This window comes from Octopus bimaculoides, chromosome 2, assembly GCF_001194135.2.
Source record: "Octopus bimaculoides isolate UCB-OBI-ISO-001 chromosome 2, ASM119413v2, whole genome shotgun sequence".
In the NCBI taxonomy this organism is placed as follows: domain Eukaryota; kingdom Metazoa; phylum Mollusca; class Cephalopoda; order Octopoda; family Octopodidae; genus Octopus; species Octopus bimaculoides.
Genome location: NC_068982.1, coordinates 154,131,941 through 154,148,113, shown reverse-complemented (window position 1 = coordinate 154,148,113; position 16,173 = coordinate 154,131,941). Strand labels below are relative to the sequence as shown.

The 16,173-nt window shown below is 37.1% G+C and overlaps 1 protein-coding gene across 1 annotated transcript in view; it reads left to right on the top strand.

Moving 5' to 3' along the window:
• The first annotated feature begins 2,569 nt into the window (after positions 1-2,569).
• The window catches only part of LOC106869604 (gamma-secretase subunit Aph-1), a 22,316-nt gene continuing 8,712 nt past the window's right edge, over positions 2,570-16,173 (top strand). Inside the window, exons 1-4 of the mRNA XM_014915412.2 lie at positions 2,570-2,724; positions 12,117-12,356; positions 13,289-13,453; positions 14,959-15,053. Coding sequence (XP_014770898.1) covers positions 12,244-12,356; positions 13,289-13,453; positions 14,959-15,053 — 373 coding nt within the window. The 5' untranslated portion in view covers positions 2,570-2,724; positions 12,117-12,243. The remainder of the gene's footprint in view (positions 2,725-12,116; positions 12,357-13,288; positions 13,454-14,958; positions 15,054-16,173) is intronic.

The window sequence follows — 16,173 nt, the reverse complement described above, 5'->3', positions numbered from 1 at the left end:
AAGCATTTGTTTGGGGACTTGTGTGGGCACCGCAGTTGGGAGTGTGGATGTCTTTGCTAGTGTAGGGGCTAGTGTGTGTGTGGGCTTGAGGGTAGTTTTTGGGGTTTGTGAGGGGCCAGGTGTGGATGTAATTACAGATGTTTGGGCCTTTGAACGTTCTTCCTCTTGTGTCGAGGTTTGTCCTTCCTTTTTCTTGGAGTCACAATCGGCCCTTATGTGCCCCTTTTGACTACATTTGAAGCACCTTGGCTTCTTTCCCTCCACCTGAATTTTCAGGGCCACGTCCTCACCCACGAGCACTCTATTGGGAATTTTTTCAAGATCTTCTGGAGCTACTTGGATGAATGTCATGATGCTCTACCTGAGCCAATTATGGTGGGGCAGAGCATGTCACTTGTAGGATGTTAATTTTGTCCTCTCTGTTAAATAACAGGGCGGCCATCACTCACACGGCTTCAATTTCCGGCAGTATTTCTGCCACCTTAACATGGGACATGCACCGCCCCATACAGGTCAGCAGAAGCACCACTTCATTTGTTTTTAAAGGGCTGACAGAGTGCTCGTGGGCCTTCTCTGCTGTCGTAAACCTGGCTTTTACTGCCAGATTTTCTCCCTCTTGAGATATACATAATGTCATTCCAAATTGGGGCAAGGCATTTTTCAATTTTATCTTGGTCCATGTGTGCCATTTTCTTTCCTTTGGGCAAAATGTTTTAAATGTAACAGTTCTTTTTATTATTTCTGCTGTTGCATCAGCGGGAGGCGATATTTTAACATTGCCCTCCGCCTCCAGCATCCTCTTGAATATCTCCTGGAGGTCCCCAAATGGGATCTCCAGATTTTCAGTATGTATCGCGGCGACTGCTGTGAAGCCCATGGTAATTTTTGGGGCATCTGGTTAGCCTCAAAAGCTTCACTCTCTTCCAGAGAGCATTTTTCTCTAATAATCTCAACTGACATTTCAGTAGAGATAAATTAACAAAAGAAACACAAAAACACAGTTCAGAAATGTTTTCCTTTCACAAGGAATACAGATTCAAATCCCACCCCTGTCAGGGGGAGGGGCACAGCTCAACAAAGACAAGAAAAGGCTGAATTATAGGTTTCCCTTCAGACAATTGTTGTGCTGGCAATGCTGAGGCAGAAACAGTTGCAACACAACTTTACTTTTGTCTTCAGACAATCAGACTGTCTTTTTGTATCATCTGAAGAAAGGATGAGCCTATATGAGCAGAAGACTATGCATGGATATGTTAGTAGAAAGTTCCTTGATGATAGTAACATTGATCATCAAAGCAGTTTATCATGGACCAATAGCCAGATTACTACCTCCCACATTGAAGAGAATGCGTTTGCAATCCAGGAATAGGAAGTATCAACCAAGTACCTGATGCACAAAAGGGGGTAGAGATGTAAGAAAAGCTGTAAAATGTAACAACTGATGCAGATTTTGTGGAGTTCACACTGAAGATACCATGCACATCATAAGCAGTTGTCTGAAAATGTCATCACAGTATTATCTACCGATGTGACATGATGTTGTAGCTAGGACACTCTATAATGAAATCCGTTGAAAAGATAAACTCGAGGACAAAGTAATAAGAACCCACAATATGGTAGAAGCCATAGCCACTCATAATAAAAAGGAATACTGGTGGAATGTACCAGTGAAAACCTCAATAAAATGTAAGCTCAACAGACCTGATATAATGATTTGGGATAGGGAAGAGAAACTGTACACAGTTGTGGAAATTAGCTGCCCAGTGGATGTTAACATAAAGCTGAAGACCAGTGAAAAAGAGAACACCTATGCTGAACTATTGAGAAATCTGCAGTTACTCTATCCAGATTACAAGTTGAGGTTTATATCTGTAATTATTGGGGCCCTGGGATATGTAACATACTGCCTAAATATCAATCTTGGGAAATTAGGCTTCCCAAAACCAGAGAGGAGAAAGCTAATTCGAAGACTACAGATCCAATCCATCCCTGAAACAGCAAAAATCTGTAAAACTTTCCAGAAGTTTATCATTTATATACATGAGCATACCTGGATATCCAAATATACACATGAGACTACATACATAAAACATACAAATCTGCACATACATACATACAAACAAAAATACCCTGCTGTTGAAATTCCAATGAAGGAAGTTTGGATCTAGGTTAGAAACTGGTTCTATTGGCAAGAAATCTTGAAATAAACTGAATAGTGACATACAATACATACACACTCATATATGTGTATATACATAGATATGCATATACACTCAAATGTTTGAATGTGCGTGCATGTGTTTATTTAAAATGAACGCTTTGTGTTCAATAGTGTTACTGTTATGGAGTTGCATGTTGGGAGAGAATCGGAATTACAATCAATAACATTTTTGCGCTTCAGAGCTTCCGTAAAATTTGTTTAATCTGAAATTTGTGTTTGTCGTGCAATATCAGAAGTAGAAAATATATTTTAAGAAAGCACAGAAACAATAAATATATTCTGATCCACCGAAAACTGTCAAAAGTAGATTTTTTGAGAAATTTCTAATGTAAATAAACTCTATCATTTTTATGGTGTGTCTGTCACTTAATCATAACGTGTATTGCACTTGCTATTTTGCGACAGACCGTAATCCGGATAATATATTACACCAGGAAATATTCTGTTTGTTTCTGAAATTCTCGGATTATAATATTTCTGTTAATCCTAATTTAAAATTGCAGGTAAGAGGATCTTAAAACTGTCTTTCTCAATTCTCTTACATTTTTCTTCTCTTTTAGAAATGATCTTATTTGTTTTTGTAACTGAATCGTGTTAGTTATGATTACATATCTATGAAGTATACACATACATGTGTGTGTATGTGTATATACACACACACACACTTGTATGTAAGGTATTTTCAACTTTTACACCCATCTCAGGAGATGAGTGTAGTAGTAAAAAATATCTTTTATTCTAAAGTTGTGTGGAAGTTAAGTGTTATACCATCAGTTCCGTTAAGTGTTAGTATAACATTTTTAAAGTTATTGTTCGTTAATAATTGTAACGAAATATATATAAAGAGAGCAGGCTGAAAAAATAGTTATAACTTCTATGTAATAACCTGGTATGTCAGAGATGGCAGTGAAATCTTCCCTCATACCTTATTCCTTTTAAAAACACTGCGACAATGTATACAAAAATGATGGTATGGTCACGCCTAGAACACTTTTAATCATGTGTTTATTCGGTTATTGGTGATTTGGGGCTGAACACTAACATATTTCTCACACTACACACAGTTAATATATATATATATATATATATATATACACCAACTGTATCACATAATTTTCATTTTTAATGGTCATAATTTCATTTTTCAACCACTGTGCCGTAGTTTAACACACTTGTGCCCTACTAATTGCTGGTAGTTTTTGAGATGAGTAAAAAAATACCAGAATATTTACAGAATTGGAGTGTTTTTAATGCGCCTCACCGGTGCTTGGGTACTTCATTGCAGTAAACTGCAGTGCGTGTGCTTGTTTCCGTTTTAAAACAATTTTGATATTTTTAAAAATATAAATATGATAAAATAGCAGTCTGATCAATATTTAAAATACGTACATATAAATGTTATACACACCGGTATTTTAGTGTATGGTTGCTTGCGTATAATAATTTATATATAAAACTATATAGTACGGTAATTCCTTTAGTGTCTTAGTCTATTCATTTTGTGAAAAAAAGTTCAAAGTTGTTGGTGTCGAGCATCGAATCTAGTATTCTTTATGTCTATTTCATATCATAGTTTGAGAATAATAGCTTGGTTTGCTACATGTTTCCAACGTCGTGAGTGACGGGAAAATGACTTCGCAACATGAGTGAGTGGACTGATTGTTTTTCAGTTTCTCGACGATGTTTGTACCCTTCAGCAACACACATACACACTCGCAAACACATAGATAGACTTCCACACAGTTTCATCTACCCAATTTCACTTCTCACACGATATTGGTTAACCCGGAACTACAACAGAAGATTTTTTTGCCGAAGATGCCGCGCATTGGATTCAAACCGTTAACTGCATGGCTTCAAAGTGAACTTAATTCCAAGACCTTGCATGTTAAGGCAGACATGCAAGAAATAGCAATCAAATCCCCTCAAACCACGATCTACATTAGACTTTGATAAAAATCTGATGAATTATAAATAACGAAGAGTTAAACAACTGTTTTTAGTTGATCAGTCTTCGAAGAAAGACTGGCTTGTCAGAATAGTGGAATAGTTTGTATTTAGTTACCCCGCTTTTATTGTTCATAGCTTGATTTCAAATTCCACAAAATTAACTTTTCCGTTCGTTCTCCCTGTCTGAGATACATAAAATAAGGGTAATCTTCATGTTTCGCTTCCTGAAGTTAGCAGATACAAGTTGCTTTCTTTAGAATGACTTTTAGTGAACTCTGTAAATTGTCCCTTTATGATTGAAGATGAATTTGGTTTGGCGTGTGTGAAGTTATGTATCACTGGTTTTGAAACAGGAATGTATAAAAACTCGTATTGTTTACAAGTAAATCTTGTGAATTTAGGACAGTTAATTCAGAGATTACCAAGAACCAGTCAGTTATAAAAATATTTTACGAAGTTGACTATATTAATTGAACAATATCAGATTACATTTCCTCTTTCACCGACCAAGCTCCTGCTCAAAGCATCAGCATTTTTATTCTTGTGATGTAAGCATAAGCATTGTTGTCTGTCAAACAAGTTCACTTCGCAGCAACGTAGTTCCAGTTTTATTCCAGTGTGTAGTACCTTGGACAAGTCTCTTTACCATAGGCTTGGGTTAAATATGTGAGTTGAAAGCTATGTGTAAAGTCTGTTGGAGAGACCGTTCCTGTTGGTAGGTTTAATCTGTCAGTTGGTTTGATATTACCACTTGGCCATTGAGTACTTTTAGCGGAGTACAATCTGTTGCAAACATTTAGGCCAGGTTTCTGCTCTGAGGACAACTACTTTCAAAATCCTGAAGTACTTCGATTTGTCGGCCAACTACATTTTCCATCATTTGGTGGGGTCGGCACACTGACTGCGAAATTCCTGTCTTCACTGGCAGCTCGCCTAGCAGAGGTAACTGTTGAAGCTCGTGAGGGCGCTTGGTTTTTCCAGCGCATCAGTCTCGCCATCACCCGCGGCAACACTGCAAGCGTGCTGGCGCGCCTCAAAACTCATTAGAGAGGTTTCCCAGCACCCCCAAATTTTCAACCTAAGGTGGTTAATTGTTTTTTTTTTTTTTTTTTTTTTTTTTCTCTTTTGCTCACTTTTATGTATATATTTAAGTATGAATAAAGTTTATGTATAGTTGCTGGAGGAAAATAAATATTTTCTTTCCTTCTATCAGTCACGGTGGTACTTAAAGGATACGGAGGCACTACCCTTCCTGGAAAGACTTCCTCCTCCCCCACATTTTCTCGCAAATTATTGTTTTTTTTTACCAAAACCCCACGCTTTCGGACACGGAGATTCCTGAAAATTGTAAAATATCTGAATTTTGAACTTTTTTGGCCCCTTCATTTTTCACTTTTTTTAATGTGCTACATGATCATCACTACCTTACATAGGAGATAAACCATAAGTAGGGGTGGGGATGGCGTTAAGCCTTTAGAAGTGTTCATGGGAGACGGCCAAAGGATGACAGAGGATAGCGACTTCCGGCACAGGTGGTGGTGGTGGGCGGGTGTACCATGAAATACCAAAATCTTCTGGATTTGCATTCTTTCGGCGGAGTTATTAAAATGCCGTAGGGGAATCCAAGTGTATGCGCTAGTTTATATAGGGTGGGGTGGTGGAGGAGGGAGAAGTGTTGGTGAAGCAAGTGGTTATCAAAACAGAGAGAGAGAGAGAGAGATAGAGTGAAACAGAGATAGAGGGGACCAGAGTTAGGGTGGTCAGGTTTAGAACATGAGGGAGAAAATATTCTTTTGGGATTTTGGGTAACATAGTTTAACGAAACGGTGAATGCTGATAATAGTGAAATAGAATCGGAAAATCTTAGAATTTTCGGTCAGCCAATCTGTGACAAAATTAGAGAAATAAGTGATGATGTGACAAACTTGAATAAATGAATAGGTGATGAATAGTAAATGTGTGTGAAGGAACTTAAGTTTGTTTTAAGACAACAGTGAAGAAGATGAAACTGTTTAAACTATGTTTATATAGTAATGAAATAGATAGAATAATGAAAAGAACTAGTAAGGGATTTATGATCTGCACAGAAATAGAGCAGTAGATGTATGAGGTTGAAAAAAAAAACAAATTTCTTATCTGAGCATCTTCTGGATTCGTGTTCTTTTGGAGTTATTAAAATGCAGTAGGGGAATCCGAGTGTATGCGCTAGTTTATATAGGGTGGGGTGGTGGAGGAGGGGGAAGTGTTGGTGAAGTAAGTGGTTATCAAAACAGAGAGAGAGAGAGAGAGAGAGAGGGGGCCAGAGTTAGGGTGGTCAGAGATAGAACACGAGTGAGAAAAAAAATATTCTTTTGGGATTTTGGGTAACATAATTTAATGAAACAGCAAATGCTGATAATAGTGAAATAGAATTCGAAACATATATTTTATTATATTTGTCTTAGTCTTTATTGTGATTCTGATCAGATATAGAATGTATTATGAGAATACATATCAAATAAAATGCTTGACAGTATTTTAGTTTATCTTCTTTAGAAGGATGAAAGACAAAGTTGATGTTAGGAAATGAACTTACAATATAAACAGCCATAACTAAGCATTTTGTCTTGTGCTCCAAAGATTGTCAATCTTTTGCAATCTTATAATAATTCTGCTTGTCACTCTGTTACTTAGCCTGTTCATAATGCTTCCACATGATTAGTTGAGGGAGAGGTGGTGGTGAGTATTTTTTTTTTTTAACTAAGTTTTTTTCCCTCCATTACTTAGCCTGTCTGTAACACTTTCATGTGATTAGGGAAATGCAAAGAGTGAAAGAAAAGGGAGAGAAAAAGAGGGTAAGGTGAAGAGTGAGAAAGTGGGAGAGTGTTGTGTACTAAGTCTATAAAATTGTGTGCAAAGTATATAAAGTGGATATGTAACGTGCATTAAGTAATCATTGTATTCCAATTTCCTTCGCTTTGCAGTGATTAGCTGATGATTGACTATCTTTTGATACAGACACAACACAGGCTACGCTTTCAGGTTCTTTGGATAAAGTTTTCAGAAACAACCCAATAAGTTTATCATTAATTCCGTGAAATATTCACGGGTCCCACTAGTTGTTATCAATTTACTTACATACCAGATAAATAACTATGGTCTGTTTAATTATATCATTTTTGATTCTAAATCCACATCAGGGTTGACTTTATAGTTCATCTTTCAAGGTCAATAAAATAAGCATCAATCAACTAACTATGGGAATTAGTATAATTGACTATGTCCTTTTCACCAATTCTTTTACTCATATCAGAAATCATTATTATTAAACAAAGGACCTTGTTGGAAGTTCAATGCATCATTCCCAATGTAAAAGGCTGACAGGGTCTGGATTAGTGAATTAATTAAGCAACAGTTGATGGGGATGATTGTGAGCAACAAGTGGTAAGGTGTTCTGATGTGGGTGATAATAGGAGAATTGATAGAATTTAGCAAAGAAGCCATGATTGAGTTAAGTAGATAAGAGTTGGGAACTAATGAGCTCATTAGAAGATTAGCAAAGACATAGCAACTAACAGGCAGGTGGTGAGTTTGACCCTTAATTATTTCTTCAACAAGATGCATGAAAATTATGCTGTCAGAGTTAAGGTGTTTCTTAGAAATCTCAAGAGAACAAAGCCATTCAATGGGCTTTTGTGGTGGACTCCTGAAATGGAAAGAAAGCCACCATTTGGTCCGTGATGGATTAGGATGGGTGCATTCTATGAAATTCCAGGCAGATGTTTGAGGCATTCCATTGGCACTTTGCTTAACTGTTCAATGCAAGTGATGATGTTGGTGGACTAGAGACAGTAACAGACTTTAGAGTCTACTTTGATAGTTTGCTGCAGCTCCTGGCAGAAAACATGAAGCACTGCAAAAAACAGATAACAGAACCTGAGATATGATCAGCAGTAAGTGTTTGTGTGAGCTGTCTTGGATGTTCTACCCTACAAACTTTACATTTACATGCCAAACTAACATCTGCACTATAATGAGAGAGTTCCCAGTTCTGTGAGCTGAGGTGTGGTAGCATTCCTAGGAAAGTAAGTGAAAAAGGAGGACACGTTTGATAATTTCTGGCCCATATCTCTGCTGAAGGCATAGTTTAACCCTTTTGATACCAACCTGCTTGAAACTACCTCTGGCTCTGTAGTACAAATGTCTTGTTTTCATTAAGCTAATGTTAGGAACATAAATTGTGACAAAGGTTTGGTGAATTAAAATCTTAATGATAACCAAGTTATTTTACTAAATTCTTTTTATATTTAACATTAATTGGAAGAAACACAAAGCATCTCAACAGAAATATGGTAACAAATGGGTTAAGATTCTAACCAAAGGGCTTGCAATGAAGTTGGCGCTTACCATCATGCATATGGTTGCAGGAGTTGAAACTGAAGCAGATCTATCTACAGTACCCTCCACCTCATATGATATGTCATATAGAATGTGGGTAACAAACCTAGCTTTGGTGAGGTTTTGATTAGTTTGGATAATTTAAAAGTTTGTAGTAGGGTTGACCATTGTTACATAGCAGCTCTTCCCAGTTTCAGTCCTTCAAAAAGTGGAACTTTGAGCAGCATCTGTTTGATGGTCAAACTAGATGGCCCTATCATTCTACTAGTGTTGTTCACCATGGTGGCTGAGGTGGTCAGCGCCATCCTAAAAGCATGTTAGCTGGTAACAAGAGCTAAATTTTACTCAGGTGTTGATGAGTTTGCAGCTCAGCAAACTGAGAGGCATGCTGAGAAACTGCTCCATCATTCTGGTAAGTATTGTGAAGTGCTGGAATGATGGATCAGTTAAGTTGTTTGGATTCTGATTCCAAGACCTTAAGGTGAAAAGGAATTGAGAGGTTATGAACAGAGTGGCCAGTCTTGCCTAGAAATGAACTGAATGGTTACTATTCCTGAAAAGTTTGATAGACGTGGCAAATGTACATCACATTCAGTTTTTCGGCTTGCCTGTCATGTATTACTCAAGTTTTCTTCTAACTAAATTGGAATATCTGCTCTTTTGCTTTTCATGGAAGAGATGCATTCCAATGGTCAAGTAATTCATTTGTGCCATGTAGGCTTGATCCAGTTATCAGCCGAGTCCATCATGGTGATTGCTGTGTTACTGTCCTTTGGTTGGGAAGATAGGCAAGTTTCTGGGTGTGTGTATGTGTATTCACACACACATGTATACATTTCTGTTTGTATATACTTTTCTATTGCCATGCATTTGTCAGTCAGTCAATCCATATAATTATTTCAACCCAAGTTAGCTTCAAGCAGGATTTATGATTAATGACATTTCACCTGTGACCATTGTGGCTTGTTCTTTCTAGGTACAACGCATCTAAGATGATATTATCCAATATGTTCTTCTTTTATATATAGGTTGTGATATGATGAAAATTTGGCTGCTATTTCTTGCAGGTCAGACAGTTAGGTAGAATTACTTTCATTAACTTACAATCAATCCTCATAGCATTCGTTGTCATATTCTCTGTTCCACAGTCTAATCTATTGGTGATTCACTATTTTATGATCTTGTTTAATGATGATTCACTATTTTCTGATCTCACCTAATGGTGAGCAATATTCCATAGCAGATGACTCATATTCTTTAACTTTGCCACATATTTCCAATAAATTCCTTGTTGACTGTATTTTATGTTTTACTTTCACTGTTCTCCGTTTGCATAGTTTAAGTGGTGTGATGCAATGTTGTTGTTGTTGTTGTGTCTGTGTGTGTCTGATACACTTACAGTGGCTGAGTTTCTTTGTTTGCTCCAGTTCTGTAGGCATGCCTTCTTTTCTTGGAACTGTATGTGGATCTATGTGTGATATTAGTTCTATATTGTGTTATATATATTCCCTGAATACAATAATCTGGTGATTTAGTCCTTTGAAAACTTGTAAGAATTACACTTCTGTCCAACAATTGTGATATAAGTAGCGAAATAAAAAGAATAGACTCGGGTGTTTTTTAATGAGTTTCACTTTGTGACAAGAATTTGAGCCAGTTCTCTAGTTTGAGGATACAAGGTGGTATCAACAAGTTCCTGGACTAGTTCTGTACTGCACCAACAGATGGCAGCACAGGGTTGTGTGCACAGTGAGAGCTAGCAGTGTGTTGAGTGACATCACTGTGTTTACTCTGCAAGTTGTGAAATTTGTGTTTTTTGTGATCATGTGTATGCTGCAGTCTGATTTTGTCATAGATAGGAACAAAGAACCAATGTGAAATTTTGCGTTAAACCTGGGGAGTTTGCTACAGAGACATTGAGCAGGTTTTGGCAAGCTTATGGTGATGAGGCAATGGGTCATACACAATGTTTCAAGTGGTGCAGGCACTTCAAAAGTGGAAGAAGTCTCTGGAAGACTATGAGCGATCTGAAAGACCTGCCATGAGTGTCACACCCAGAAATATGGAGAAAATTCATCAGGTTGTGCATGAGGATCATCAAAGGACAAGCAGTGACATTTTGAAGCATTTGAAGAAGGACACCTAGCGAAAGTGACTGATTCTTCATCGAGCTTTTCTCATATGTGAGTTTCTCACCAAAAACAATATGGTATTGCTTCCACACCTACCCTATTTGCCAGATTTAACACTTGTGGACTTCCATCACTTCCCCAAGATGAAAATGTAGCTCAAAGGTCACCATTTTAACACTGTTGTCAAGATTCAAAGCAAATCGCAGAAGGTCCTTGACTAACTTATGGAAAATGAATTCCTGGCCAGATTCCAAACATGACAGGAACACTGGAACTGGTGTATTGCTGCACAAGGTGGCTATTTTGAAGGAGATAAATGTTAAAACTTAAGGAAATGAGTTATTTTTTTTATTAAACATAACTAGTATAGTACCTTTAGATACCACCTTGTACATTCATCTTCCTTTCAAAGGACAGTCTTGAAGGTCTTGTAATCAATTTAAGCTAATAATCAATTTAAGCAATAAAAAAATACAAGAACAAAAGACAAGAGAATTCTTTGAGAGACTTGAATAAGATGAATGACTTACTGTATTTGATAACATGTAAGATGCACTTTTCCCCCCACCAAAATGTCTCAAAAAAATTACTCTGGGTCTTCTATGTGCACAAAAAACGTTTTTTCCTGAAATTAGGATTATGTAATATGCCTTTGTGTCTTTTATGCCATCAGATATGGTACATAGAAATTTCTGAGTTAGCCTCATAAGAGAGCAAGTCCACCAACTGCTTAACTATAAAAGCAAAGGTATAAACTGTTAGTGAGTGTTCTCTGAGAAAACAGAAATATGTAATGTTCTGAATAGATGCCCTCCATATGAGAATTCTTCTCTAATGAAGACTTTTCTATATGAAATGTCAAATCTATCCATTTCTCATGGCATACTAACATAATTTTTGCTCTTTTTTTTCTTTTGTTTTTTATTGTATTGCCTCCTGCTAACACAGATCTTTTACAATTCTTCTTGAGTTCTTGAGATTATATATATTTACTTGATTGCAAAATTTGTCTGGTTGTCCTTGTTGTTTAGCACCAAGTAAACTCTGATCATGCAGACATATAACCAGAGGCATTCTGGCTGTAACCTTCCTTATTTTCTCCGTCTTGGTTTCTATTCTTTTGTCTTTTAAAGACAGCAGGCTGTGACTTGAGAGTCATTTAGGTACTATTTCTAGCAGAGCTCCCTTACTAGGTTGTTATGTACAAAATCTGGTTGGTGATACCAGTTTAAGGTTAACTGAGGCCAAATTATAAATCCTTCTTGCCTTTCTTTTGGCCTCTCATTCAGTGATTTAGAAACAAAATCTGTTTCACATTTGTCTAGTACTTCCAAATGTCAGTTGACCATTATTTGTTCATCATTCATGTCTTAATACCTCTGCATCTCTATTCACTGTTTTAAACCTTTCCCATTCTATTTAATTTTATATTACAGCTAACTGTTCCTGCTGAAACCCACACCTGTGCCTCCATTGTCAATCTACACTCAAACTCCTGTGTTGCTGCTACTGGCAAAAAAAGCTACCTTTTCTCTACAGATCTCTAGACCAAAATCTGCCAAAATGACGATGATGGAATTCTTTGGTTGCACATTCATTGCTTTTGGACCTCCTTTGGCAATGTTTATCTTTACAATTGCCCCTGATCCCTTAAGGGTTATTGTTTTGATTGCTAGGTGAGTGAATCCTTCTTACCTCATTTATACAATTTTTTGGTATAACATTGATTTCTAATATTGGTATAAGGCTAGGCATATTTTGTCAGAAAGGGCACCAGTGTAATTATATCACATCCCCTATCATCTGTACTTGACTGATACTTTATTTTATTGACCCTGGAGGGATGAAATCTAAAGTTGACTTTAGTTAGATTTGAACTCAGATTGTAAAAGACACTATACACTACAAGTCATTTTGTCCAACTTCTTACTGATTCTGCTATGCCATCATCCTAGTTTATATTATATTATTGTGATCATTCTTCTGGAATTTATACTTCTGTATGAAATTCTCACCATAAACATTCATTGTAGAATGGACTTCCTTATGGATTCAGTGTCTAGCCTGGTTCTGATTCTTAATCATTACTCATTAAATTTCTCTGTTATTGCCATTGAGATGGACAAAGATAACACATTCGTTGTTTCCTCTGCTACATGTGTGTACCTTAACCAATAAAGGAAATATTAAACTGCCTGTAAGAACATGTCTACAACTTACTTTTAAGAACTATATTGAAGTAGATCTTTGACAAAAGACTGTCATTACTCTAATGATAATATATATTACAAAATAAAGTAAATATACAACAGTGTCTGTGTTTTTGATGCTTAAAATGACTCTACACGATGCTGTTGTTTCTGGTGGTGTTAATGATGATTGGGACATTGATAATTATGATGTTGGTTATGATAGTAATAAGTATGTCTATGATGATGATAATGACTGCATAATGATGATGGTGATATAATAGACACAGGCTCGTTGGAAACTCAATATTTGGTTCTGTTGTAAAAGTATTTTGTCTAAATTCTACATTAGACAGTCATTAGTTTTCTATATCGTTTGTTTACAAAATATAATATAGTTCTTCTGTTTGTCTCCACAGTGGCTTCTTCTGGCTGCTTTCACTTCTATTTTCATCGATCCTTTGGTTTGCGGCGAAAGAAATTATGAGTGGTGCCAACAAACTGCGAGAGTCTTTAATAATTGGATTGGTCTTTTCCGTACTATTCCAAGAACTCTTTCGGTATCTCTTCTATAAAATGTTACGGTAAGGAACTGTTTTCTTCAATTTGTAAGATATGATGTTTGAATGGGTAATGTTTTAGTCCACTGAACCTAAATGGTGGGTTTCAAAATTTGATAGTTGCTTTGTTTTATGAAGACAGAGATCTTAACTGAGAATGACTACTATTTTCACATTTTAACAGATGTTGTTGATATACTCTAGCCCTTTGTGGAGGCGCAATGGCCCAGTGGTTAGGGCAGCGGACTCGCGGTCATAGGATCGCGGTTTCGATTCCCAGACCGGGCGTTGTGAGTGTTTATTGAGTGAAAACACCTAAAAGCTCCATGAGGCTCCGGCAGGGGATGGTGGCGAACCCTGCTGTACTCTTTCACCACAACTTTCTCTCACTCTTACTTCCTGTTTCTGTTGTGCTTGTAATTCAAAGGGTCAGCCTTGTCACACTCTGTGTCATGCTGAATATCCCCGAGAACTATGTTAAGGGTACACGTGTCTGTGGAGTGCTCAGCCACTTGCACGTTAATTTCATGAGCAGGCTGTTCCGTTGATCGGATCAACTGGAACCCTCGACATCGTAAGTGACAGAGTGCCAACAACGCTCTAGCCCTTTAGTATTCAAACTGGCCAGATCCAGCCTCTCACACTTACCCTACAATGTTTTTCTAAAAATTAGCAATCCCATTAGGAAAATCTTGAAGATAATGCATGATTGATTTAAAGCAATGTGAATAAATAAGCATTACATTTGATAGAGGAATCTGAAGGTGAAAGGGTTAAACCATCTCTGATTGAATAGAATTATAATCAAAGACTGTCCTGATGTGACCACCCTTATGTTATTTTTTTTTCAACCATAATGTATTTAGAATTACATAAAACAATGTCTCTTTTTTTTTCTTTAATATGGTAGAATTTGGCTGCTATTCCTCACTAGTTGAGTGACATTGTTAGCTCATTACATTTTAATTGAAGTAGTTGGTATTATGAATAGGAAACTGTTTCAAAAACAATACTACAGCAGACATTTCAAACAAACTATTTAAATTTGCATGAAAATCCAACTTGTGCAAACTCATTTAACTTTAATATGAAGCTGTTCAAGGCTGACTGGTCCTTGTTTTTATACTACCTGGGTATTCCCAAACTGTCTCTTTTAAAGTCTTCATATTCAACTTAAAATCGCAACTGAAATTCGTTAACTGTAGAAAAACTTCCACCACAAAATAAATTAATGTCCAATTTGGAAGTTGTTTTAAATATCTGCTTATAAGTGTTCAAGATAAACATCAAATATGTACATCAATTTCATAAATCTCAGTAGGTCTGCAATGCTCATTGATACTGCTCCTTTCTCTTGACTAAGCAATGAAAAAATATCAGGTTGTATAAAAATATAAATTTGTCTTTCTAAAATAAACAAAATGAATGAAAGTTTCATTAAAAAAAACAGAAAAGGAGTGAAAAATAGTCTGTGTGTTGTTCAGTTATATTTCCTTTCTATGATTTGTTTTAAATTTATCATTGAACAGAAAAGCAGATGAAGGCCTTCAACGAGTCAGTCAGCAAGGTCGAAGTGGTAATATACGACCCAAAGATATCACTAATAAAAGCATCATGGCATATGGTAAGATGTTTGGTTTACTAATGCACTAATCCTTTTTGCTTTTTTGTCATGTTATAGATACATAATCTTACATTAGAATAGTCAATATTTAGATGAAATTTAAATAGTTACTAATACATTGCAAACATACTGATCACAAATTACTATGTGAGATACTGTATGAGATTAATTTGTAGAATGATTCATGTTCTAGGTTTACTGCTTGTGAGGTCATGCATTGAACCATGTTACATGTAGTTTGTTGTGAATGTGTGTGGGTGTGTGTTGTAGATAATTGTACACCTGTGTGTGTTTGTGTGTGTGTGTGTGATGGAACATGTGGAAGTGGGAGACCCAGTACTGAAGAATGACCTCAGGAAGCTGAACCTTTCAGGCAAGATGACAAAGGATTGAGACACCTGGTGCCTGGCTATACTCAACAAGACCTGTACCCTGCAAAGTAAGTGTTAAGACCAATCCTGCTGGTGATGTAAAGCACTTGTGGCAGTGCCCCGTAAAAACGCCTGTATGGTGCCATGTAAAAGCACCCATGCAGCACCATGTAAAAACACCTATGACACTCTGTAAAGTGGTTGGCATTAGGAAGGGAACCTAACCATAGAAACCATGCCAAATCAGACTGGAGTCTGGTGCAACCCCACCCAGCTTGCCAGCTCTGGTCAATCCGTCCAACCATTGCCAGCATGGTCAACGGACATTAAATAATGATGATGATAATGATATAATCATCATTCAATGTCGGTTTTCCATGCTGGTATGGGTTGGACGGTTTGACTGGAGATGGCCAGCTGAAGAGCTGCCCAGGCTCCAGGTCTATCCTGACATGGTCTCAACGGTTGGATGCCCTTCCTAACTCCAACCACTTTACAGGTAGTTCTGGGTACTTTTAAGCAGCACTAGAACGGGTGAGTTTATGTGGCAGCGGTATGGGTCCTTTTTAGGTGGCACCAACACCTACAAACCCGCAAGATTAGGAATGTTCAGCTGGACAGGGATGCAGAGGACATGCCTGTATGCAAGGACAATCATGCTTTAGCTTAGCTTGACATTTCTTCTTAAGTGCAACAAACTGCCAGGAGTCTCAGTCCCCTGTCATCCCCTCTATGAGGCCATATATATA